Genomic DNA, 24681 nt, shown 5'->3' on the forward strand with positions numbered 1-24681 from the left:
ACAAAAGTTTTTTTTATTATCGAGGCTACGCTTTCCTTCTATTAGTGTGGATTTTGGAAAGTTGATGGTAATTAGCTATGAGAATTCAGAAAAGTACTTAGTTTTGCAATGTATAAGGTTCAGATGGAAGGACCGCTTACTTCTCAGGTCTGGTGCCTGCCTTGTGGATACATGCAAATGTTTTATTAGCCACCATTCCCACCGGGTTCCCTGAAGGACTGCAGGAAATCTGTGAGCTGTTCTTGCTGTAGAGTCTAGTCATCCATACGTTGGAGCTACCATACAGTGTGGTGATCAGAATAAATAAACAGAAGGGTAACAAGGCGCCCCAAATAATCACTGGTGACCTCAGCAATTTTATTAACAAATTTCCCTAATTGGGTAACGAATCTCAGTGCTTGACTCAAGGGCATTGTAATAGGTTTCCACACTACAGAAGAAGGAATTAATTAGAGCTCTTTGCTCTTTGTTCCGTATTTACCCTTGTCCACCGGTCTTGTAAACATTGCGCCTGGTTTCCTTGGTCCTCCAGGCTTTTTACTTCTGAACCCGCCCCCCCCGACTCCAATAAATAAATAGAAAGCTGAGAGTGTAGTTTAACCTCAGTGGCGCCTCATGCACATGTCACCACCACTGGAAGCTGCGTTTCACGGTCAGAATCAGAGCCATTTCGTGGTCAAATTCTGGCAGAATCATTGCTTCCACTAGGTACTTGGAAGTCTGTAAAGAAACCCTTCTCTCCACAGGTGGAACGGAGAACCTGGGGTGTTGGTTTGTCAGTGCGGTGTCTGGGCTTGCCCGTGTCCCTTCAGAACCTGGGTCCAGGCCGGTGAGATGGGCAGATGTGTCCCACTGCATCCTGTCCCTCTTACAGTGCCTCCTAGGAAGGTAAGAGGCATGCATCAGCTCCGTGTGCCCTTGGAGCAGGCAGCCCCTGCACGCGAGCCCCGTGAACTGTGAACTCACTCTTCAAGACTCCTTCAAGTAAGGTTCCTTTGCCTCACAACTTGCAAGGACTGTAGCATGACAACAAGAAAGCATTTTTAGATGCAAACGCTCCAGATTCTCACTGCACTGCTGGTCTGTAGCTCATGTTGCCGCCCCCAGTGAACCCCGCGGTGGTGCATTTCATACAGACTGTCCAGGCTGTGAGGACCGGCCTTAGCACAAGACGCCAGGTGTGTGAATTATCTCCACCGCTGGTTTCTTTAGCAGCTGTTAACGTAGCTTGCCATGTACAGTGGTGGCTTTCATATGAAGATGGGATTATTACAAAGACATCTAAGGGGTGTCTAGATTACCCTTGCTTCCGGTAGGTCCCTTTTAAGATCTAGATTCCAGAAGAATCTGGATGGGCCCAACACGTCTCATTCTCCCTCCTGAATATCCTGAATGATCTGGATGAGGTTTTCCAGGCCAAAAATATAGCCCGGATCTGGTCCGTCGTAAGTGGTGTGCTCATTCCAGGAGCCCCTGTATGTCGTATGAGCAAAGTCGATCATCCGGATGTCCACTTTGGCGAGATCTCCTGGAGAGTTGCTGTGGGCCATCTGTGGAGCCTCCCGAGGGTGTGGGCTGCCTAGGCTTTCTTCCAGCAGCTCCTGCCCATCGTAGATGATGAGGAGAGAGCTGGAGTAGAACCGGTACGAACTCTGGCTCCTAATGACTGAGAGGAGGGCCCGGAGCTGGCGCTGGATGGGCTCTAGCAGCTCTGTCCGAAGGCGGGTTCCGTTGTGCAGGAACTGATAGAGGGCTTGTCTGAACCCCTCGGCCGAGAGTTTCCTTCCATAGTACTTGTCTTTGCAGAGAAAGTGCTTCTTATCAGTTTGAAAAACCTTATGTTAAGAAGAAGAAGAGAAAGTGTGAAAAATTAAAAACAAAAAAAAATTGCATCTGCTGCGGTTGCAGTGTCACAAGCGAACATAATATATAAGCAGATTTCCAGGAGAGGCAGGACGAGAATGGCTGAAACAAACAGAACGGTGATCTTTCATCATGCACCTTTCAGTGTTTACATTTTAAAATGCTTTCTGTGCAAGCCTCTAATAGGAACCCAAGGTCGAAAGATCCTTCACCCTACAGAGGTGACCCTCTACGCACGAGGAAAAGGGTTGGATCTCCTTTCTTGTGAATTTCCAACGTCAACCTCCAAATCATGATTTAAACCCTGGCTTCTGGCCCTCTTCAATTCAAATATTAGCAAACCCAAGCCAGAAAGCCTTAGTAAGAATCTGAAATCACAGCCAATGGCCTTGGAGAGCCAACTAGATTAAATTTTCTCCAACAAAGTTTATAAAGTCCTTTCTCTGCAGATTATAGGGAAAAAATAATGGCTCTTGGAGTAGAGTGGGATGAATTGTTTGAAGATAAAAAGACAGGCTAGATCAGGTGTGGATGGAGTGTTTGGGTAGCCAGTGCAGCTGAGGGGAGCCTGGCTGGAGGAGGGAGGTTCATAGCAGCTCCAGGGGCTGGTGACTCCTATACTTGGCACCAGCTCCCGTCCCCTCCCCTGTCATGTCTTGGCCACCAGAAGGGAGCAGATGGAAGCGAGATACTGATGGGGGAACAGTAGAAGCCACCCCCTTTCAATTCAGATGGCATAGGCAGCAACAGAGGCTGAAGTGAGGCTCGCAGCTGGCATGGCCAGAGAATGGCTTGGCACACCTCTGCCTGGAACACCTGGAAAAGGCTGCCTGTACCTGGCCAAGGCAGTTTCTCGGGCTTTCCTGCCTTCAGATTATATGATGTGTTTGTGAACACTAGTGTTGGAAAAAATCAGAAAGATAGGATGTTGGTGTTGCCTTTGGAGGGTTGGGGATCGGCTGCTAAATTAGCCATCATAAATACACGACAGGCATCACTTTCTAAATAAATCAGATCAATTTCAGAAGGTTTCAGGTCCAGAGAGAGATTCCATTTACACCACAAATCATCACACTTCATTCTCTTGAGGACTGCATTCCGAGGCTTTCAAGGGACATCTGTGCAACAAATTTATAGACTCAACTTCCAGCTTCAAGGGGTGCCAGTTTCAATTAAGGAAAGCTATAACGTTTACCGTCAAATCAGTGTCTGGTTTTACTTTGAGTAGATAGACTATAAAGAGTGAACGAATGGTGAAAGTTTATTTCCTCCTGTTCTCCTACAGCCTCTGCCATAAGCCACGTCAGAGCAGCAAAAAATCGAAGCATGGAGCCGAGGCAAGAAAAATTAACCATTCCTTTGCCTGGGCTGAGCAGGTTACGACCTTCCTGCTTTGTTAACCAGCGCAGGTAGCAAGAAGCAGAAAGGTGAAGTAAGAAGAGAGAATGGCTAATAAGAATTCAGAGACAGACTGCCTCCCAGCATCTGAGGAGGAGTTCCGCTTTATCATTCAGAGAATGAGGAATCCGCAGAAGGCACAGAGGTCTTGGGTTTAGTTCCTTCCCCAGCCCCCGCTTACACACCGTCATCCATGCACTGCTCTCAACACGGCAGGACCCACGTGGCCACCGGAAAGTTTCAACTGCCGAACACCCTGAGGCCAAGTTGAAAAATGGTGGGGTTCTGACACCACTGCCCTGAAAGGTGCTCTTTGCAAACACCTGTATGTCATAGAGCAGGATGTGCGTTTCCTTGGGGGAAGGTCAGTGCCTGGCTGCCCCCCCCCCCACAGTGAGGAGCTCTGCAGGGGCAGTGGTGTCTGGATGGGGGACATCCTGGACCCACAGGGGACTTGCCAGGGAGCCCAGTCCTGCAGTGGGCCCTCGGCCACCCACCTGCATGCCGCAGATACGCACGCCCAGGCAGGCTGAGGTGCTTTGCGCACACTTCATCATGTGCCGCGCCTTCTTCTCCTCAGACGCGTCATCCCCGTGCTGCCTGGTCCCCATCTTCAGGTCCAGGATGCAGGGATGCTTGTATTGTGACACGACATTTTCCAGCAACAAGAACCCTGGTCACGCCAAGTTAAGGTGGATTTGAGAACATGAAGGCCGTGGTCCCCCAGGAGGAAGGCAGCACACCTCTCCAGCTGGCTGGAGGCTCCCTACTCTGAACGCTGTCCCGTCCGTCCCTCCTGTTTCTTTCATTACAGACAAGCCCATTGTCGCTATTAAGAATTCCAGGTAGTAGCTTTGCAGGCTGCTTTCACAAGTCCATTTATTTAGGGGGAGTTTGTGAGGATGCAAGCTTCTTCTCATGTTTGCTCTGAAGTTGAAATTTAAACGCAGATCTGAAACCCCTGGTAGGCCTTGCCCAATTTACATGTTATGGCAGAAAATCCTAAGGCTGAAACCTCCAAGTCACTGAATGGGCCAGTACCTTTTGGGACAAGTGGTTGACGTTAACTTCAGAGGTGAGTTGTAGGAATATTAATTTCAGTGGAGGAGTTATCCTGCAAAAACTTCTTAGGGATTAAGGTTACAGATGTGTCTTAGTACACACTGTGAAACTAGCCACTCCTTTGCAGGAAGGAGCCCCGTGGAGACAAAGGGGTGTTTCAAGCCCAAATTTGCTCCCTGAGAATGTGGCAGCCTGAGGGGGCGTCTGCCTGTGGGCACTTCCCTCAGGGCGGAGCCACGCCCCTTCCTCCCCTCAGCTCTGTGGGAAGACCCCTGTGAGGAGAATTTGGAGGGGTAGAAGGGAGGTTGGGGTGCTGGGTGACCGCCCCGCCCAGAGTGACAGTCCTCATTTGTATCTGCCCACAGACACCCACCGCCCAGCCCAGCCTTGCTGCCCAGGTAGCAGAGAAACAGCCAGTGACCCACCAGGGGCACTGTGTTCAGTTAATTCCCACTCTGAGAGTCCCCTGAAATCTCTCATTTTCCTTTTGGAGAGGACTCGCTTCTCCTAGGTCCCGGGTTTGAGGGCTCGTGCCTCCAACTCTCCCTCCCGGCTCTCTCTTCCCACGTAGCCCCCACGTGACCCTCCGCCTCCCACCCCTGCCCCTGTATGTCTCTCTGTCTCTGTCACTCCCCCACCCCCTCCCCCCTAGGGGCACCTTCCCCCCCTTGGGCCCGTGTGGTGGGGAGGGCAGGCAAGGATACGGTGCCGCTTGTTCTCCGGGTACTCGGTGCACAGGCGGGTCAGGTGGGCCAGGTGGCAGTGCAGGCCCCACGGGTTAAAGCTCCTGCTCTCGGCCTGGTTCCCATTGGCGTCTTCCACCAGGGAGGACACGGGGGTGCTGAGGTGGAACTCGGAGCTCAGGAGAGCTGTGGCTGAGCTGCAGGTGAGGGAAGCACAGGACAGTCAGGGCAGCTGGGGCCACAGGGCTGGGGAACGGTGCCCGGCCCTGTGACTGCTTTCCTGGACTGGACTCTGACACGGACTGTCCCTGGAGACTCTCCAGGGCACTGGCCTGGCCTCAGAGTGCCCTTCCTGCCCCACTCAGGCCCGGGCACCATGTCAGGCCACACTGCAGCCCTGGGGGTGGGGGAACCAAAACTCACATTAACTCATCCGAGCCCGTCACCCCTCGGAGGCTAAGGTGCTCTCAGTTCCCCTGTAAGTGAGCTGGGTTATTATCTCATCTCTACTGAGGCGACACAGTGTGGGGGCAGCAACTCCACGGGGAATCAGACGGCTGGGGCGTAGGCTGTTACCCTTGAGGCCTGAGAATGCCCCGGGGGTGGGCATCGCGGGTCCTTGGTCCCCTCTCTCCTGCCCTCTGCATCTTGGCTTCCCCGTCTGTGAAATGGAGATAATGCGCCTGCTGCCTGACACTGAGCCAAGAGGCTTAATTAGATCTGTCGTGCTCCTGGGGAAGGGAGGTACTTTCATTGTATCAGCTCCCTTTTCTTTCCCATAAATGTTTTAAAAATCCCCAGGGATCCTTTTCATCTGAAGAAGGCCAGCTGACATTGTCAGAGGTTTCGGGGACCTCTCCAGGGCCCTCAGAGTGTCTGCCTCTCTCCTAGTCCCTCTCAAGCGCTCAGAAAGCGATTTCTGAGAGACATTAGCCACTTTTCCTCATGTCAACTATTCTGGGGTTTCTGTTCTACATGCTTCACCCCAGAGACACTTCATGGCCTCAGTGAAATAGGTATTTAAGTAAACAAACGTGTGCCCAGTGCCTGCTCTGTTGTACAGGGCTTGGCATGTATATCGACGTCTGAGATAAATGCATCGTAGTCCTCTCCCTAGAAGTGGCATGAAGAAGATGCATTCCTTGCTTTGCACACGTTGGTTATTCTGGACAGAGCCTTCGTCTGAATTTCTCATTTTCTCCACTCCAGCCTTCACGGGAGCCACTGCCTTAGCACAGGTGGGAGCAGTACTGGTCCCTGCTAGGGACGACCTCCCAGTGTCTGTCATCCTGCCAGGTGGCCCTCACCTCTCCTCGAGTGTGTGTGCCAGCTGAGCGTGCTGCCACGGGGAGAGGGGCCGGGTGCCCCCACTGCTGGTGGTGGTCTGCTGGAGGGTCTGCCATATCGCCACCGCCGCCGACGCTGTGGAGACTTTGAAGGGCTCCTGGTTCTCCTTCCGTGGGGTGGCAACCAGGCTGAGATGGCCAAGGCTATCTTTCCGGAGGTGCACCGTGATGGTGCCTGCAGAACACACGAGGGCGGGGAGGGGCAAGAAACCAGGTGGCATTTACCTGACGGGACACGTTGCAATGGGTGACATCCCTAGGAAGTGCAGTTTCATGGCAATGGTCCAACTTCCCCCTTCCCCAACTCCTCTCTCAGGGAAGACTTATGGGGCCTGGGCTGCTTCAGCCTGAACACGACCTGTTCCAGAATGAGCCCAGAGCCGCGGAGCCTGCAGACAATAGCCTCGGGCTGATCTGGGCACAGCCTCTGCTTTATCGCACTTCTGACCCTTCATGCTCTCAGCAAAGCCAGCCCTGTACATTTTGTTCTCGCATTCCAGTTCCTTTGTGCAGTCACACCTTCCCAGTCAGAGCACAGCTGCCCCAGCTGGCTCCAACCTGGGGGTGTCAGAGCTGGTCTTCCGCAAAGAGGGGCCCCCACCTTAGAGCGGCAGTGAAGGCAGTCGGGGCCCATGCATTCCTCCCCCTTGTCCTTTGCCTCCACTATCCTTTCTGTCCCCTCCATTTGTCTGTATCTGACCAGACAGTGTGCTGGGGCTCAGGACGCTCTGTCGCCCTCTCGTGCACCCTCCCCCGTCTCTGGCTTTAACACCAATGCTTGCTGTTTCCTTTGGTTAGATGCTTGGCATAGGAAGATTATTGGCGGAATATGGTTTGTTGATATAAAAAGACCTGTGAGATTTCCCCAACTCACGTACCTTCGAACCACTGGTGTTTATAGTTAAGGCACAACATCCTGCTCCAACTTGTGAATATGAAGAGTGAGGGGAAACCCAGTGACCAGATGTGCTAACGGGGCTTCCCCTCCAGGACGCCCTGAGCTGGTCCTTAGCCCTGGCACGACATTCATGGCTCTGTGGCCGCCCCCTTTGGATTTCTCACTCAGATGGCAGAGTTCAGGCCTTTCTCTCGGGCTCAGCCTTCAGCAGGTGCCCAGCCGCCCCAGAGTTCTGGCGAAGAGGGAACAATACTCTCACAGTGGCACAGGAGACTGCCACCCAAATGGATTTGTGAGAACCAGGTCTCAGTGTCCTCGATTTCCTGTTCTTCCGGCGCCTACGCTGTTTTCTCTGTCTGCTCCCTCCCCCACCAGTCTGCTCTCCACCCGTGTCCACCCTGCTTTGTGCCTAAGAGACTGGCTCTATGGAGTGCACCAGTGGTTTCTTTCCCTGTGCTTCCCAGTGAGTCTGGCCAATGGGGGACATTGGCAGATGAGAAGGGGAGAAAGGTCGGGGTGTTTAACCGCTGGTTCCCTCCTGTGCAGTGTGGCCTTGCCGTGGCTACGGCCAACCTCTCGCTGGGGCAGTTATACCATCCCCTCTGCTGGGTGCGCCCTTCAGGCTGAGAGGTGGTCACAGCTTTTCAGGGCTGCTGGTCCCGGGCGCCTCACCATGCCGACTGCCTCAGCCGGGGGAACGCAAGGCTCACAATACCTGCATGGGCCAAGGAGCCGTGTCCTACACAACTAGATTGAGAAACAACGGCTGGAACTGGAGTGTGGTGGGGGAGGCGGAAGAAGGGGGATAAAAAAGTTCTCTTCATTTGTACCCCTTCGCGTGTGCCTCTCATTTTCTGCTGGGACCCTGACTGAGAGGGTGGGTTGCTTGTGATCATGTCTTCCAAGATATTTATATCCTCCCTTGGCCAGCCTAAGTGGAAGTTTCTGCTGAACAAGCACTCAAGGCAGCTGATATCCTGCTTGTGTCCTGCCTGGCCCCCCGGGGCTGCTCAGTGCACACACTTATTTTCGGGGCTGCTCTATAATCCAGCAGGTCGCTCTTCAGAGCCACCCGTGCCTAGCTCAGCGGTCTCCCTGGGCCAGTCCTGTCATTTCAGATTCCCAGTGCCCTAATTTTGCAGCCTGAGAATGACATTCAGTTTTCTCCAGCTCCTAAAAACACTCTGCTTTTCCTCAGCTCATCCCAGGCCCCCATGTCCGGTAAAGGAATAATGATACTAACGATAATAGTGTACCTGAACCTGACGTTTACGGTTTATCTGAAGACCGGCGTGTATGCCTAGACGGAGCCCCCTGGAGCTGGGCTGCCTGTGAGAGACAGCAGGGGCTGAATGCAGGACGGGCAAATAAACACTGCGCTAATGATCATCGCTGCCTTGTCTTTCCCACCTACCGTGTTTCCCTGAAAATAAGACCTACCCCGAAAATGAGCCCCAGTTAAGATCGTCAGCCAGACGGACGCATTTAGTATGTGCTGACAATGTTCCAGCAGAAGATGACATGATTGTAATAGAATAAATGTAGATTCTTGTACATGACAAAATAAGACATCCCCCGAAAAGAAGCCCTAATGGAGTAAAAATTCATCTAAGACCCGGTCTTATTTTCGGGGAAACACGGTACTACTACCGGTATGAGGCAGCATTCTGTGCTTATCATCTGTTACTGCCTGACTGTGGTCCGCGGGCCTCAGAGAGATTGAATAACTCGCCCAAGGTCACACAGTAAGAGGTAGAGGTCTGAGAAGGCCACCCCAGACGGAGATGAGGAAGAAGGACCAGGCTGTCACATGGAGCTGAGGACTTTATTGGGAGACTGTTGTCACACTATGTTTATTACCCGTGTGTGAATGAGGACACTCCTGCTGTGTCCCCAGTTACGTTTGTTCTGGTCATTTTGTTCTGTGGAGCAAACAAGCTGTGATCCCATCGTCCTGTGGGAGGGTGCAGGGCTAGGAGGGTCAGGAAACCCATGGACGGGGGGTTTACATTTCCAGCTCTGTTTCCTTGGGTTGCTCTGCTTGTTCTAAGGAGGGGCACTGACCTGGAAACCGCTGCCAGGCTCCAGAGCCCACCTTCCACGTGCAAGAAGGGGGAGAGCTCGCTGGCTTCCGTGATCGTCCCTGGGGATCTCGGAGCCTCCTGGCTGCCTGGGGAGCGCAGGATGGTGTGCTGCCAAGGGCAGGGCCCTTCCAGACCTCGTAAAGTTCAAGTTACCACCCGGCAGCAGCCCAATTATGAGGCTGTGGTGACGGCCCTATCAGAAAGCAGGGGCTCAGGGAGCCTCCCTGGAAGGACAAGAAATGTGACCTTCTCTCACTTTCCGGGCTCTAGCTCTTCTCTGATCTCATCTGTTCTGAGTGTCTAAATAAATGGAAGCGAGCAGAGGTGCAAATAACCCAAAACCAATAAAATCCAAAAGTCATTTCTATTTCTCATATTGTCAGAGCGACACAGCCGGCCTCCTGTCCCTGCCTCCTCGTGCTGTCTTCCTGCGTGCCTCTTTCAGGCTCTGTGTCTCCATCTATCTGTCTTCCCTCCCTTTCCCACATGCCCCTCTACGGCTCAGCCCAGCTCTTCCCTCGGAAGCTGGGACCCAGCACAGACAGGACCTTGCAAACAGTCTTGGGTTGCCTGACAGAAGCAGCGTGTCCGTGGAATCCAGACTGCCAGGGGCTTGGATAGTTCTTTTTGTCAGGAGCCATGCTGGCCCTGGCCTGGCCTCCAGTTTGCCCTGTCTGTCCATGGGGACTAGGTCTCGGAGGCCCTTGGGCTCCCAGCACCCTGCTGCCCCTGCTTGACCAGGACAGTGGGACCAAGCGCGAGCCCCCGGCTGCCTGCTCACCAGCTCTCCCCAGCACCTCGACCTGCCACCAAGCCAGCCTGGCAGACAGGAGTGCTTACTGCTGTGATTGACATGCCCAGAGCGTCTCAGCAGTTTTGGTTTAGCTGAGTAGCTTCTGTCATGTATTTATTTTTAAGCTCATGAGAATATTTATTTGCCACCGTCTGTAACATGAATCTGGCTCATCCGTTAACCAACTGGACCTAGGAGCGTGTCCTCACTCACCCAAAGCTGACAGGCAGACTGGGGGGTAGAGGGACTCAGCCCCAAGACACTGTCATACCTGAGGAGCCCAGCAAAAGGTGCGGGGTGAGCTCCTGGCTCGGGGAGGCTGCCCTTGGGAATGACATCCCTGCTCATTACCCCCGGTGCCATCACAGTGCGTGGCAGTGGGCAGGGAGAGGGTGTGCTCCGAGGCACTCCGTGGCCACTTCAGTAACAGCCCTTCTTTCTGGGGCTGTTCCAATCAGGGAGAAAATGGGAGAGCCCTGTGGCAGCCCTGTGAGCACTACAGTCCCCCTGACCTGAGGTCACATCCCCTCCCTCATGACGCTGGACACCTCCCTGAGCACTGGTGTTTGAAGCGTCCATTTCTTTAGTAACAGTAGCTGGTGGAGCCAGACGCCACATGGGAGCCAGACCTTGGGGCTTTGCATCCTGGCTCTGCCTTTCACTGGCTGTATGGTCTGAGGCAAATCAGGTAACCTCTCTGTGCCTCAGTTTCCTTACCTGTGAAATGGGGATGATGGTCCCCACCTCAGAGGGTTATGAGGTTTAAGTGAGTTCGTGCACAGAAGCTGCTTACAGTTGGCTGTGTGTGGCACTGAGGGAACACTAAGGGCTAACTGATATCACTTTATTACGGGCTGAAACAAGAAGCCTGCACAGCCCTGGGAGTGTCCCTTTCCCACCTAACACCTGACCTCAGTTACCTGCCCCAGACGCCTGAGAGTGAGGGTCCTGGATCTGGGCCGTACAGTGTCTCTGTAGATGTGCGTTTCCTCGGGTGATGTCTGCCTGGATTGTGGCCAGGGAGTGAATCAGTGTTTCTGCCTCCTTGGAACGCTATGTTTGGGTGCCCCCCGCCCAGGAGCTCTGCCTCACCTTCACCCTCAGCGAGGCTGCACGGTCTCACCTGTGTCTGGGGGCGAAGGTCTGCAGTTCCCTGACAAGTTGTTGGGAAACATCATGTCCTGAGTGAGGCCCGGGGGCAGGCACTAAAGGGTCGCCAGTGTCTGTTGATGTGTGTGGCTCTGATGCCTTGGTTCAAATTAATCTATCACCTTAGCAGAGCCCCAAGGCGGCTGGCACGGGGATGGGCCCACATTGAAGAGGGAAGCAGGGCAGACTAGGGGACTAGACAGGAGACCAGGGCCCAACAGTGGTACGCTGTCCTCCCCCTAGAGGAACGGGCACGTGAAGACAGGGCTCAGGGAGAGACCCTGGGTGGGGTCCTGGAGACGCAGCAGCCTCGTTCACTTCCCTGCTTTGCCTGTGCCTGCCCTGGAGTCTCTCAGCTCCAGAGCTGTGTGGAACAAGCGTGACATGCCGCAGGCAGGAGTCCACCCCATGCAATGACCTGCTACCCCTTTGCTGGGTTGAGTTCAGTGCAAAAGGACAGAGGCTAATTCCAGTGGCTGCTCTGACAAGATGGGCAGTGACCACAAGTGATGAGCAGTGCAAGCCTGGGCCCCCGGAGGCCCCCGGAGGCCCCAGGGGAGGCTGTCCTCCAGCCGTCGGCCCCATTTCTCAGTGTCATCTCAGACTCTCAGGAAGGCCTGGCAGTCCGGGACTGAAGCAGTGCCCAGGGCTCAGGCTTGGCCTCCTACCTGGGAGTCTCAGTTTGGAGCATGCAGAATACAGATTCCTAGGCTCTGACACCAGGGATTCTGATTCCCAGGTCTGGGATGGGGCCTGGGAACCTGTACACACACACACACACACACACACACACACACACACACACACACGCCAGCGATTCTGGTAAAGTTGGCTGACCCCAGATCACACTCTGAGAAATACTGATGTAGATACTAGGCCCGTCCTTCCCGTTGTCTCAATCATTGCAGTGCACGCGAGATTTCGACTGACTTGTTTGGATGTTACCGTCACCTGCACTACAGATGCTTGGACGTGGAGAGCAGCAGCCTGCAGTCAACACACCTCAAATCTTTTAAAAGAGGTCTTTTCTCAGAGCCCTAGTGCCAGCGTGGGGCTGGCACCTGGCAGAGTCATGCACCGAGCCCTGTAAGCTGCATTTACCAAAGGCTGGGTATGGACAAAACAGCCCAGAGGCCCTGTCTGGAGGCCGCTGTTGGCAGCCCTCCCCACCAGCCTTCTCTCCCCAGAACCCCCCTTGTGCACAGATCAGAACACCCCGCTCTGTGCCCATTTCCCCAGCTACACCTGGAAGGCAGCCCAGGCCTCTGTCCTTGCCTCTGGATGAGGGCAGGAATTCTGGTTTCCTAAAACTGCCATGTCCCAGCTCCTCCGTGTCCTGTCCTAGGCCTGAGGCTCCTGCCTCCCGCCTGGCTCTCTAGAGGGAGGTGAAGAAGGCCTCCACATGTCCTGTGTTTACCGGTTACGGCCACACAGCCATGGCACTCCCAAAGCACAGGCCACAATGCCCCATTTATTCCATTCTCAATTCCTCGAAGCCTGGTGGCTTGAGCTAATTTGTAACGACTCCAAATGCTATTATACTCCAGACCTGGAAGCTTGAAGAGTTCAGAGAAACTAGGACAGTGCAGGCCTGCCGGGCTGCAGGAGAGGGGTGCGTCTCCATGGCAACCGTCACACACACCGCAGTGCTCGAGGAAGCGGTGGGTGCATGTACATGGGCCTGGTCCAGGGTGGTGGCCCGAGCTGCCTGTGCTGCCGGACACTCACCTTTGTACTGTGGGGTGAACTGCTTCATGGCTAGCGGCAGGGATTCGTAGAACTTCTGCTCCTGGGAGACGAGGGGCTTGCACACAGTGTCCTCGTCATACTTCATCACACACAGGTGACCCCCAACCTGGTGCAGGAAGGGCTCCAGTTGCACCCCCACATTGGCGCCCCCGGCATCTGCACTGTTCTGCACAACCATGGCCTGGTGTACAAGCAGCAGCTGCAGCACAACAGGCAGGGCTGTCAGTGGGCCTCAGCTTTCTCCTCAGCCTTTACTGTTGTCATAGCATAGTTGTCTTCCCAGCCGTAGGCTCTTGGTGGGGCCCCTGGAAAGCAGAGGAAGAAGGTGGAAATGATGGGAGGGAGACAGTGAGCTGGGGGCAGCACTCGGGACGACCCACAGTCCCCAGCCACAACCCAGAGGTAGTTAAACAAGACTGTAAACAGGCATCGATTACTTCTGGAATAACCTGTTACGAGAAACTAGTAACAGTGGTTGGCTCCCGGGAGCAGGGCTGAGAGTGAGACTTTTTCTCTAAATACAGTTTTGTACCTTTTAAATTTAAATATTCAAACATTTGTAAATATTAAACAATACACACAACTGTAGGCTTCCAGAGTTCAGAGGCTGTGCCTTAGCTTCTCGTCATGTTTCCTGCCTGGGGGGATCATGGATCCCAGCCCTGAGAAGAGAGCAGAGTCTCTCCTGTTGGGGCATTCGGCATCCAGCGGGGCTTGGGGTACAGGAAAGCTTCATTTTTGTATAGCATAGCTGTGCCCATGAGTCTGCATCATGGCTCTACAACATAATTGCTGTGTGACCTTGGGAAGTTACTAAACCTCTCTTGGCCTCAGTGTCCCCATCTGTGGAATGGAATAATAATGATACCTGCCTCATGGAGCTGGGAACAGAATTGAGATAAAGCCTGTGAAAAAGTTCGTGCAGGGCCCAGAACTAAGTGCTCAATAAATGTGATTTACCATTATTTCTGGCATTATTGCCTTGGTGGTTCTTATTTTCCCAACAGCTCTGGGTTGTAGGGAAGGCAGGTTTTCTCACCACTATTTGCAAATGAGGGAAAAGCAAGGCCTAAAATACCTTGCCTGGGCCCAGCAGGGTCCAGGTGCAGAGGCGGAAGTGAAGCGGGGCTCCTTGTCTCTGGGCCTCGTCTTCCGCTGCCTGCTGCTCCCTTTCCCTCCCAAACGTGGGCTTGCTGGACCTCAGGCAAATGCTGGGACTCTGGGCTCCTAAAGACGTCCTGACTTTGTCTCAGGAGAGTGCCAAGGAGATACTGCAAGGGAGGCTCATCTGGCCGTATTCATCGTGTCTGAGAGGACATTCCCATAGGGGTTCCCCTCACCACTGAGTTATTAATACTCTCTTCTGCTGGACTCCCGGCTGAACAGTGCTGGGTGTGATAAACCCTCTAAATGATCTTCAGTCCTGACCATGGGCATGGCCGGCTGGCTCCATGCACAACAGTACCCATCAGTTTGTTCAGGAACCTGGCCCAGAGAGGCTCCTGCCATCGCCCAGACCTCCAGCACCAGGTGGCATGGAAAACCTCAGCCCAGGCGCACTCGTTCCACCCAGGGGGACTCTCCCACCCTGGCTACTATTCTGCAGGCCACAGAGCACCCCTTGGGAAGGGGAAGCGGGTGTCGCACCTGTTTTGTGCATTTGCTTTGCTGGACGCAGGGTGAGGCTTCTGGGAGCTGCCTTCATGGCTGGAGCATGGCTGGGGTGGGCGGGGTTGTGAGGTGGGGCCTTGGCGTGGGGAGGCCAGAGGCCTGATGGTGAGGGGCCTGTGCCTAAGACCACAGCCCAGGCCTGTTTCCAGCCCTGCTCTAAGACGGCACTGAGCTGAGCACTCCTGCACCAGCAGCTGAGAAAAGAAATTGGTGGGAGGCATCCACATGCAGAGGGAAATCAGAAATCAGCCCAGGGATGAGTTGATGTCACAGTTGCTTAGCAAACGCAATCCTACTTGCAAATTTGGTAAAGGCCACAAGGAAGAAAGGAGAAAAACCAAAGTGGCCCACCACCACTCCTCTTGCTGGGGTCGCTTGTATGTCGGCCTTTGCCAGCTGACCTGTCCCGGGGGGCAGGCCGGGAGCGGGGAGGCAGAGGAACTTCTGGTAATCAGAGGGCCAGTCAGGTTGTAAAATTCATTGTTAGGCAGTCCTGGAAGGAGCCTGGGCCCTGTCCCTCACACTTGTCTCCCTAGGGCCGGGCTCAGCACTAACCAGGCCTGCTCTGCCAACGGCCAGGCTGTGTCACACCAGGCCCTTATGCTCCCGCACTGGGCAGTCCACTGCCATTCTTCCCGCACACCCCCTGTCTCCATAAGAAGCTCTAAGGACACGGATGTCACCTCACTGTGACAACAGGGGCAGAAATACCATAAATTATAAATGAAACATCATGTAGTGCTTGCCATGTGCCAGGCAACGTTCTAGGTGCTTTACATGGATGAACCCGTTTAAGCCTAATGATGACTCTGTGAGGCAGTGTTATCAGCCCATTTTACATATGAGGAAAAGGAGGCACAGAGAGGTTAATAAGTTGCCTGTGTGCACCCAGCTAGTTTGGGGAGAGCAGGGATTTGTGCACAGGTAAATTTGAACATTAGCCCCAGAGTGCTTACCGCTACGCTGCAGGGAGGCTGAGGGCTGCCGTTTATCTGCCTTGAGAGTCAGGAATTTGGGCCTGAAGGAGGCTGGGACTTGACCAAAGTCACCTACAAGTCAGGCTGTGCTGGGACAGGGCCCAGGTTGACGGTGAGTTCATGTCCTAGTGGTGGGTGGGCTCCACACCTCAGAAACCACTGGGGGGGCGAGTCAGGGAAGGCGCACCTATAGCTGGGGCTTGTTACTGACCTCGGTTTTCTGGCTGGGGGTGTCAACCAGACCCAAGAGGCACTGTCGTTCACAGATGTTCTCAGGAGCCCTGGCTGAACCTTCTCAGAGAGCTCGGAGTGAGCCACAGTGTCCCTGGGCAACCAAGACAGCCCACAGCAGTGACACAAACGCTTCTGCCCGTAGCCTTGGGGGGGGAATTGGTAGTAATGGGCTGTCTGCTGGGTAGTCACCCTGTATTTTTCAAAAAGTTGGACTCAACAGCTGGGGAAACTAAGGCCCTTCCTCTCAAGGGTCATCTTAGGGTGGAAATTGGGTGACATCTCAGACTCCTCCCACACTGAGCTGTGTGGCTTTAGTTCTGATGCAGGTTGGTGGGAAGAGGTGGCGGGAAGGCGGATGGCAGTGGCTTCAGTACCCAGAGCAGCTGCCTGAGCTGGGCCGGTGGGCTTGGCGGCTGCTCAGGGAGGCATGCTGTGGCCTTCCCTTGGCACTGGCACTGACCTTGGATTCCCAAGGAAGCTTGAGGTTTTTCATCTGTTGCTGTCTTTGTGTGCAGCCTCCTGCTCTGTGGGACCAAGCTAGGGAAGGCCTCCATCCTTCCTATCCCATCCTCAGACGTTCCAAATAAATAATCCAGCCCAGACCTTCCTTACACCACACACAGGCACTTCTGTCATTGCCATTGGCCTTGACCTTTGATCAATGCCTCTGGGCCCGGTTCTGTTTCCTAAGAGCACTGGGCAGGGAAACAGGAGCCCAGGTCTGTTCCAGCTGCTGCACAGCTTGCTGAGGCCCCTGGCACGCACTGGGTCTTGCTTTCCCACCCACCGCCACAGCCTCACCATGCTGCTCAGATGACAAAAGGCACACACAGCACTCCTTTGTGGAGGCCTCTTCCCAAGCACCTCCTTCACAGGGTTTGTCACTGTGTGGGTGATTCTCAAGACTGACTCAGCTTGGGTGCTGGGAAGGCAGGTGGGGCGCTCGCCTGAGACAGGACCTCACGCCTCCTCTGACACACTTGCTGAATACCCTGGGCTCCCGTTAGTGCTTCAAAGGGAGACAAATGTCTCTGTCTGCAGCCCACACCTCCTCCCACAGTCCCAGAGCCCAGACCCCGGAACCAGCTCCTTCCTAGTGTTCCTTGGGGAGGGACCAGAGGGAGTAAGGATGAGGGAGGGCGGGGAGGGAAGAGGTGAGATGCCCCCCAGCCAGAAGAGCTCAGCTTAAAGGCCCCCTCCCCAGGAAGAGTGGACACATGGCCCCAGGTCGCATCTTCCTGCCCTGTCACCGGGTTGTCCTGAATGATGAAACCCTGGGTCTCACGCCAGGAGATTCAAGGGCTGTTTCTCTGATGGGGCCCGGCCATCGAGCTGGTTGTTAAACAAGGCCCTGGACTGTCTGTGTGGGAGCAGCCCTGCCGGCCTGAGGGACAGCCCGCCTGCTGCTGGGTTACAAGACACTACCTGGTCTGAAAGGAGGGTCACAGACAGCAGAGCCTGTGGCTGAATTGGCTTCCAGAGTGGGGACAGATGACAATACCAGGAATGCCAGACACAAAGACAGATGCCACACTGAGGTGGGCGAGGGTCAGGGCTCGTCACTACCAGTTGGCACATTTTCTTTCCTGAGAGCCTGTGTGTATATAACCCCAGCCCACGTGCTAAATCTTAGTTCTTTAAAAATTACAGGAGCGTTTTTGTTTCTGTTTCAAACTCACCACTCCCGTTTTGGGGAAGATGGCAGGCGAAACCACAAATCAAACTTGTCAGGGTTCAAACTTGGACTAATTAGTCACGGACTATATCTTATCAAAGTCTGTCAGCTCCTTGAATCTGGAAACAAGTTGGCTGACTGCGGTCATTGTCACGGCTGCTCACAAATATTCTGGTGTTCTCTGCAGGAGCAAGACTACCTCCCTTGCCCTTTGAAGCTAAGTGTGGCCGCATAATTTGCTCTGGCCAACCTAATGTGCATGGAAGTGACAGGTCACTTCCGGTGAGAGATTTAGGAGCAAGCAGTTCCCCCCATTCTCCTTCCCTGGCCGTGGTCATCCTGGAAGCACGGTCACTCCCTGAGTGACTGTACATGTTGGCTACGTAGCCTGACAGATAAATAAATCTCTTATATCAGGCCACCGAGATTTGGGGGCGGTTTGTTATGCAGTACAGCCTAGTCTGTCATAATTCACTAGCTCACAGCCAGATACCCAGTGTGGGGTCCTGAAGTTGAAAGCAACCTCACTGGAATCAGAGCTCAAGTATTTCATTGCACAAAGACATCCATACAATAATAGCCACTCCTATTGCGCAGCTACTGTGGACCACTGGCTTTGCAATCACCACCTCTGTTTCTTAAGAGAATCCTTTTTAGTTGGAGAAAAGTGAAGAGCTTTCCCAGGGTCCAGAGCTCGTAAGCGCTGGAGCTGGGATTCAGTGCAGTGAGTCTGTTTATTCTGAGGCTCCTGCCCATTCTGCCACACTGTGCAGTCTTCCTTTGGGGTCCTGAGACCCAAGACCGGCTCTCAGGCCTGGGTCCTGTCTGAGGCCCTCTCCAGGCTGGGTGCCTCAGCGGCCTCCATCAGAAACGGGAGCTTTCCAGGAACTTGCAGCGGCTGGGCAGCCAGGGCACCACACCCTGGGGCAGCATCTGCTGGCGGACAGGCTCAACCAGCCGCTCCTAAGGGGGCTCAGTACTGTGGGTGAAGGACTCTCACTGTGGGCCGGTGGAGACCTCACCCAAAGCCACAGCACCGGCAGTGATCTCTGCAGACTCAAACCGTAACACGCACAGAGCGCGATCATTTCTCTAGCGTATGTCACGCTTTGGTGATTACTGAAATACAAATTCATTTAAAGGCATTATTGCGTTCCTAGCAGTTTTTATCATCATCTATTTTCTCAATCAACAGATACTTAAACGTATAATGAGTATTGCAGGGGAACTCATAGGGAAAAATTATGTTGAAAAATGGGTCCTAGTTGAAAAGGGTAGGGGAGAGGCTGTTGGCTGAGATGGCGGTGGTGGGGGTGTGTGGGGAGGGGTATGAGTGGGGAGAGATGTTGGCTGGGCCTGGGGCAGCTCAAGGAAAGCCTGTTTGGGGTACGTGTGCAGGGAGCAATAGGGAAGAGGGAGGCTGTGCGGGGAGGAAGAGGAAGGATGCCGCAGCGGCCTGGTCATTTCACGCCCTCCACGCTGTGCTGCAGCCAAGGAGGGGACAGAGCGGGTGCCTGACCACCTGACTGGAGGTGCCTGTGAGTCCCGGCTCAGTGTCGGGGAGGCAGTTGCCTGAGATCATTGGGGTGTAGAAGGCTTCAGGACCACATCCTAAGAAATCCAGGGGAGGGGGACATTCTGAGGAGGAGATAATTAAGAAACAGCTTGTAGCAAAAGAAGACTGCAATATAAAATGTGTCAGGCTGCAGATTCAAAAGCAGCATGGTTTATAGCCCGCCCTCTCGCCTCTGAAACACTAACGTACATTCGCAGGCCTCTCGGAGCCAGAGGTTTGGTACAAGTACCATTCAATGTCTTCGCAATGCCCCAGGGAGCATTTTTTAATCTATTAGAGATGAGAGGACCCAAAAACCATTTAAAGCCACTTAGGTCGTAATGGGCAGAATTTTGGTGTTTCTCACACGGTAGAGGGTTGTGTGTCATCTGGGGCCATCTAGGCTGGGAAAGCACACGATTATTTTCTAGAGAAAAAAAATTACGTGTTAAAATCCATTCTAAAAATGACTCAAGGGTTATAGGCCTGTGTGCCCTCCATCTGCATGGCCCCTGGCCTGGTGGGATCAATATTGAACACTGGGGGACTTCACACATCACTTCCCCAGCTGTGGCTGAAATATGTGGCTTTGGAGGGAGTCCATTTCCCAGCAAGCCTCGATCTCCAGAATCACAGAGCAATACTTCATATTCCTCAGTTGCTGCAGCTTATTTTGAGGCTGATTTTATCCTTTGAGAGAAGATTTTTTTCCTCTCCTTTTCTCTTAACATTTAAAATCTCCCAACGTTCCTCCAGCTTGAGGAGCAAATGTGATTTTAATACAGCGATTATTAGTTTAGAAGCCCTTCAGCCACTGACAAATGTCCTTAGCAGCACCAGCCATGTTCTGAGCACGCTGTCAGGGCGGGAGACGCATGGGGCAAAGATGACTCAAGAAGCTGAGATGTTGGAAGGGCCGCTCCGGGGGAGGCAGAGGTTGGGAGGGCTTCTCCCTCCCTGGGCTCTAACATACCCTGACTGCAGGCAGCACCGTGGGTCGTCAGGCCCCTGGGACATGGCCAGTAACTGCTGTACCAGCACCTCCAAAGCTTGCCCCCATGAAGCTGCAGCCAGGATCTTGGGTATTGCTAAACACCCTGCCCAGTACATTTCCCAACCTCTGACACCCTGCCCCACACCTCCCCACCTTTCTCTTAAGTAATATGACCAGCCACCTGCCTTGGGGAAGAGATGGAAGATTTAACCCATGGTTAGCATGGCAACTTTATGGCTGCAAGAAGAAACAGCTTTTTAAGGTCAAAACACAAGTGTGTGGAGCAAGTGAGTGTGTGAATGTGTACATGAGTGTGTGAGTGTGTGTGTGAATATGTGGTTATGGTCTTTCAGGCCACAGAGCTGAATTGGCCAACTGAAGAGCGGGCCTCTTGGGGAGCACGCCAGCGAGCCCTCCCCCAGCAGAGGGCAGCAGAACTGCTCAGAGGAGTCACACTGGCCAGAACCCTACAGCCTGCCAGTACCTCCTGGCCTAGCGATGGGGACACATTCCTGAACCACCCTGGGTTTGCCAGGCCTGTCCTCAGAGAGCCCAGATGGCGAAATGTCCCTGTCTTTCCAGACGGCTGTTTTTAAAGAGCTCAGAAGTGATCACCAAGGTTGATCCCCGCATGTTCCCTTCTTGCCACCCCCCTGCTTTTTCTAAAGGTTGGCTGGGGGGAGCTTCCTGCCCTGGATGAGGCACATTTTGAGGAGTGGGGTGCCTGGCTCAATTCATGGGGAGGGACCCCCAAACCAGGAACAGGGCTTGCCGGGGAGCAGGTGAGGTGAGAGCAGTGGATGCACGTTTGAGCAGACTGGAACGTGGTCTTCAGCATCTCCACTCAACAGGTCCCTCCCGGGGCACATGGACCCCGTGGCCCCTTCAGCTGCCTCTGGGCCAGCCCAGCTGATGGAGGACGAAGAGCAACTAGCATGAGGGAAGTGCTGCCAATGTGGCACTGGGTGTGTGGGCCGCTCGCCTCACCTCCTGTGCCCACCTCCCTGCCTCCCACCCCACCAGTGCCCCGAACAACCTGACGCATCAATTCTCGATGCTGTAAAGCTGATTGCTGCTCCCGGGGCTGTTGGTTACAGACAGCAGCCTTCCGGATTTCTGCCTGGGAAGGATTTACTCATTTGCCCTGCTCGGAGCGGGAGAAAGCTGGGGGAAGCTGCTGGCCGTGGAGTGGGCTCAGCCTGGCCTGCTACCCCAGGATGCCCTGGGGTGGAGGACAGGGAGGGTCCCAGGGGCCACAGCCCCTTTGCAGAGGAGTTTCTCGGATCCTTGATAAGGAGCTGGCTCTCAGGGAGCACAGTGGGGAGGGCGGACCAGGAGACCTGGTTCTGCCCCAGACTGCCCAGCCTTTCCTCTCCGGGGCTTAGCTTCTCTGTCTGTTCTGAGAGCTGTGTGACCAGCCATGTTCTTCCCCTTCTATGGGACAATTCAAGTCAATGTTGGGAAAATCAGGGGAGGAGGGTGGTTGGCAGAGATGTTTCCAGATTGAGAGACTTAGAAGACGTACTGACCCAACGCAACTTGATTGGTCTGAACAAAGCTTTAAAAAACATTTAGAGGGCAGTGGGGAAATTTGAATATGGACTGGATGTAGACATTCTTGGGGAGTCATTACTTTTTTTAGTGGGACAGTGGCATTGGGGTTATGTAAGAACCTACTCTGGGGAGGAATGCTGGGATGTCTATAAATTATTTCAAAACACTTTAGCCTGAGTGTAGTTGATGAAGCAAATATGGCAAAATGCAAACAACTGTTAAATCCAGATGCAGGGTGTTCATGATATCATTCCCTCTATTTTTTCCTAGAGGCTTAAAGTTTGTCATAGTTAATAAACGGGTAGCTTTGAAAGGCTATAGAAGCCCAGGCCCTGTCCCAGGGGGTCCGAATTTCTGGGGAAGGGGCCTGGCATGGATTTTTAAGGGCCCCAGAGATCCTGAGGACCATGGCAAGCGCAGGCTCGGGTCTCTGGTTCACTGGAAAGCCCAGAAGAGCCCACGGTGGGGGCTCGAGGGGTAGGCAAAGACTCTGCCACTGCCCAGGGCAGGGGGCCCTGGCAGTGACCTGCCTCTGATGCCCCTGGTCCACCATCACCCCGTTCCATGGGGGTGCCCACACCCAGGCCCCGGCTGCTGCCCACAGCTCTGATGTCACCCCCGCCCCGTGGCCCCACCCGGTGAAAGGGTGCGGTTGCCGGTACAGGACATGCCTGGACAGGACATTCCTGGGCCCAGGCAGTGGCGCTCACTTCTCCCGGAACAGCTGCTTCTGTTAAGGGTTAAACCCAGTGTGGAGGTGAATCATGGGCTCTAACCCCTGCACCTGTCACGCGGCTTCCTCTGCGGTCCCAGCTCAGCCCAGCACCCCCAGCCCCGGGCCTTCCTACAGGGGCCGTGGGAAGAGAAGCGTTGGAATTACTGTGGGGGGAGGGGGAACAGGGCGGCAGAGAAGCAAATGACAGAATTTCTGTATCGCTGAACCGTTGCAGCTTGTCCCCCACACAGGTGCGCACAGATGTACAGACCCACAGACACACTGGCGCCTCCGCAGGGCAGATCCTTAGTCAGCCCTGGATGGAGAGGAGGCCCATCCCTCAGACTGCGGTCTGAGCAGGCTCAGTGGCCATGAGACCCTCTTCCCTTTCTCAGGCTTCATCAGGGGCTCAGCAAGGCCCTCCCTGCCCATCCGATCCTCACCCCCAAAGCAGCACTCACCAGGGCCTCCTCCGGTGGGGTCGGTGGGGTCGTGGAGCGTGAGCACCAGAAGGTCCAGCAGAAAGCAGTCTTCTCTCTCAGTGCCTTCTGACTGCAAGGGCCTTTCCCAAGGTCCCAGTGTGGAGAAGTCACTGGCCACTATAGCTCTGGTGGCAGGTCTACCCAGAGAGCCAGGCTACAGCGGTCTGGGGAGAGAAGGTCACCTGATCCTGGGGAAGGGCTGGCAGGGGCTGACTGTCCAGCTGTCAGCTGGTATTTGCTGCTCTGGGAGGGGGAGGAAGAGGAGGAAGAGGAGGAGTAGACCGAAAGGGAAGAGAGGTCTGCTCCGCTCCCTGGCTGGATGTCAGGCCCCGCGTACCAACGGCCAGTTGCCCAAGGCCCCTGGTTATTTTTTGAGTCCTTGTCCATGGAGTAAGGCGAGGGTGGGGAGCCATGCTCTCCCCTCCCCTGTCTCCCTGCCCCCACCCCACTCCCCACAGCCTCCCTGCCGGGTTTCCCCAAGCTGTGGCCACCTGAGGGAAGGAAAGCCACGCAGCAGGACTGTCATCCAATTAACAGTCGATCAGCCTGAGGACTAGGCTCCCCCAGGAAACTGCCAGAGCAGTGTCTGTTGTCAGGGGATTATAATACAAGCTGTGGGTGGGTGGGGGTGTTCCACAAGTCAAGGGCAATTCCAGTATGTGTTTGGTGGGAGAACATGGAGCTGAGGGGGCCCCCTCACCTACTTAGGGGGGAGCAGGGATCGTATCCTGGAGGAAGTAGTCAACGGAGCCCTGAAGGAAAAATAGGGTCCTCCCTGTGGGGTTTCAGGGAGGGTGTGAGAAGAGAGCTCAGGGTAAGGGAAGAGCACATGCAAAGGCCCAGCGGCGGGACGGTGGGTGGGGGTCAGGGAGGCAGAGGCACTCACAAGTGGCTGGAACCAGCAAGAAGTGGGGAGCGATGACAGATGAGGCTGGAGGCAGGGGAGCGAGCCTCCCAGAAGTCTCCTTCGTTTCTCAGAAGGAACTAAAGCGCTTTCTGCCAGGAAGGGCTAGGCTCAGGTTTGTGTTCAGAGCTCTCGCTGCTTTGAGGAGAGCAGATCGGGGAGCAGCGGATCAAAAGCACGCAGGCAGGTCTGGAGGCACCAGGTGCTGTTCTCCAGGTGATGCCAGACTGAGGGGGACAGAGGGCAGAGGAGGGAAGGCAGACGTGGAGGAGGCAGCCTTGATTGGGTCTGGTGACATGTGGATGCGGAGACATGCGTGGAGACAAAGGACAGGTTGTCAAGGGACAGGCTGCAGGTCTGGGTGAGCCTGGCCCAAGTACGAGGAAGGGCTGAAGTCTGCCCTTAGGCAACTCAAGTGTCCCCAGACTGCTGGCTGCAGTTCCCCTGGGCGCTGGGCGCCCACCTGCCCGGGGCCCAGCTGTCCCCTCCTGGGCTCCTCCGTGTGGGGGTGCTCGGAGGCTCAGCAGCAGCCTTGCACTTGGTCACTTCTTGCCTCTGGTCTGGTCCAGCCTCTCTCTGACTCCGGGCCACACACCCCCATGTCCTTGCTTTCCCCAGGCTCTCCTCGCCCTGAGCCATACCGCCTTTCCATCTCCCCGTTTTGGTATTCCCACATGTGTCCATGGAGAACTCATTCCATGCAGACAGCCTCGCCCCCTCACGGCTGTCACCTAGCAGAGGAGTCCCAGGTCTTGACAGAAGGTGACATGGCAGATAAGGCGGGCGAGTGCCCTGGTCTCCTGGCTCTTGTCCCAGAGGCCCTTTCAGCCATTGTTCACTCGGTGTGAACAATGATGGCCAGGGAGCGGCTGAGCCTGGGTGAACCAGGGCTTGC

General features: G+C 54.6%; 1 protein-coding gene across 1 annotated transcript; it reads right to left on the minus strand.

Annotated features, from left to right (window-relative positions):
* Positions 1-336: 336 nt before the first annotated feature.
* IP6K3 (inositol hexakisphosphate kinase 3) lies at positions 337-23071 on the minus strand. Its single transcript, XM_033103645.1, has 6 exons — positions 22862-23071; positions 13005-13330; positions 6314-6527; positions 5028-5203; positions 3759-3934; positions 337-1835 (listed from the first exon to the last, which is right to left on the minus strand). The coding sequence occupies exons 2-6, from the start codon at positions 13201-13203 to the stop codon at positions 1368-1370; spliced, it is 1233 nt and encodes a 410-aa protein (XP_032959536.1). The 5' UTR covers positions 13204-13330; positions 22862-23071; the 3' UTR covers positions 337-1367.
* Between the last annotated feature and the right edge of the window lie 1610 nt (positions 23072-24681).

Source organism: Rhinolophus ferrumequinum, chromosome 3 (assembly GCF_004115265.2).
Source record: "Rhinolophus ferrumequinum isolate MPI-CBG mRhiFer1 chromosome 3, mRhiFer1_v1.p, whole genome shotgun sequence".
Lineage (NCBI taxonomy): Eukaryota > Metazoa > Chordata > Mammalia > Chiroptera > Rhinolophidae > Rhinolophus > Rhinolophus ferrumequinum.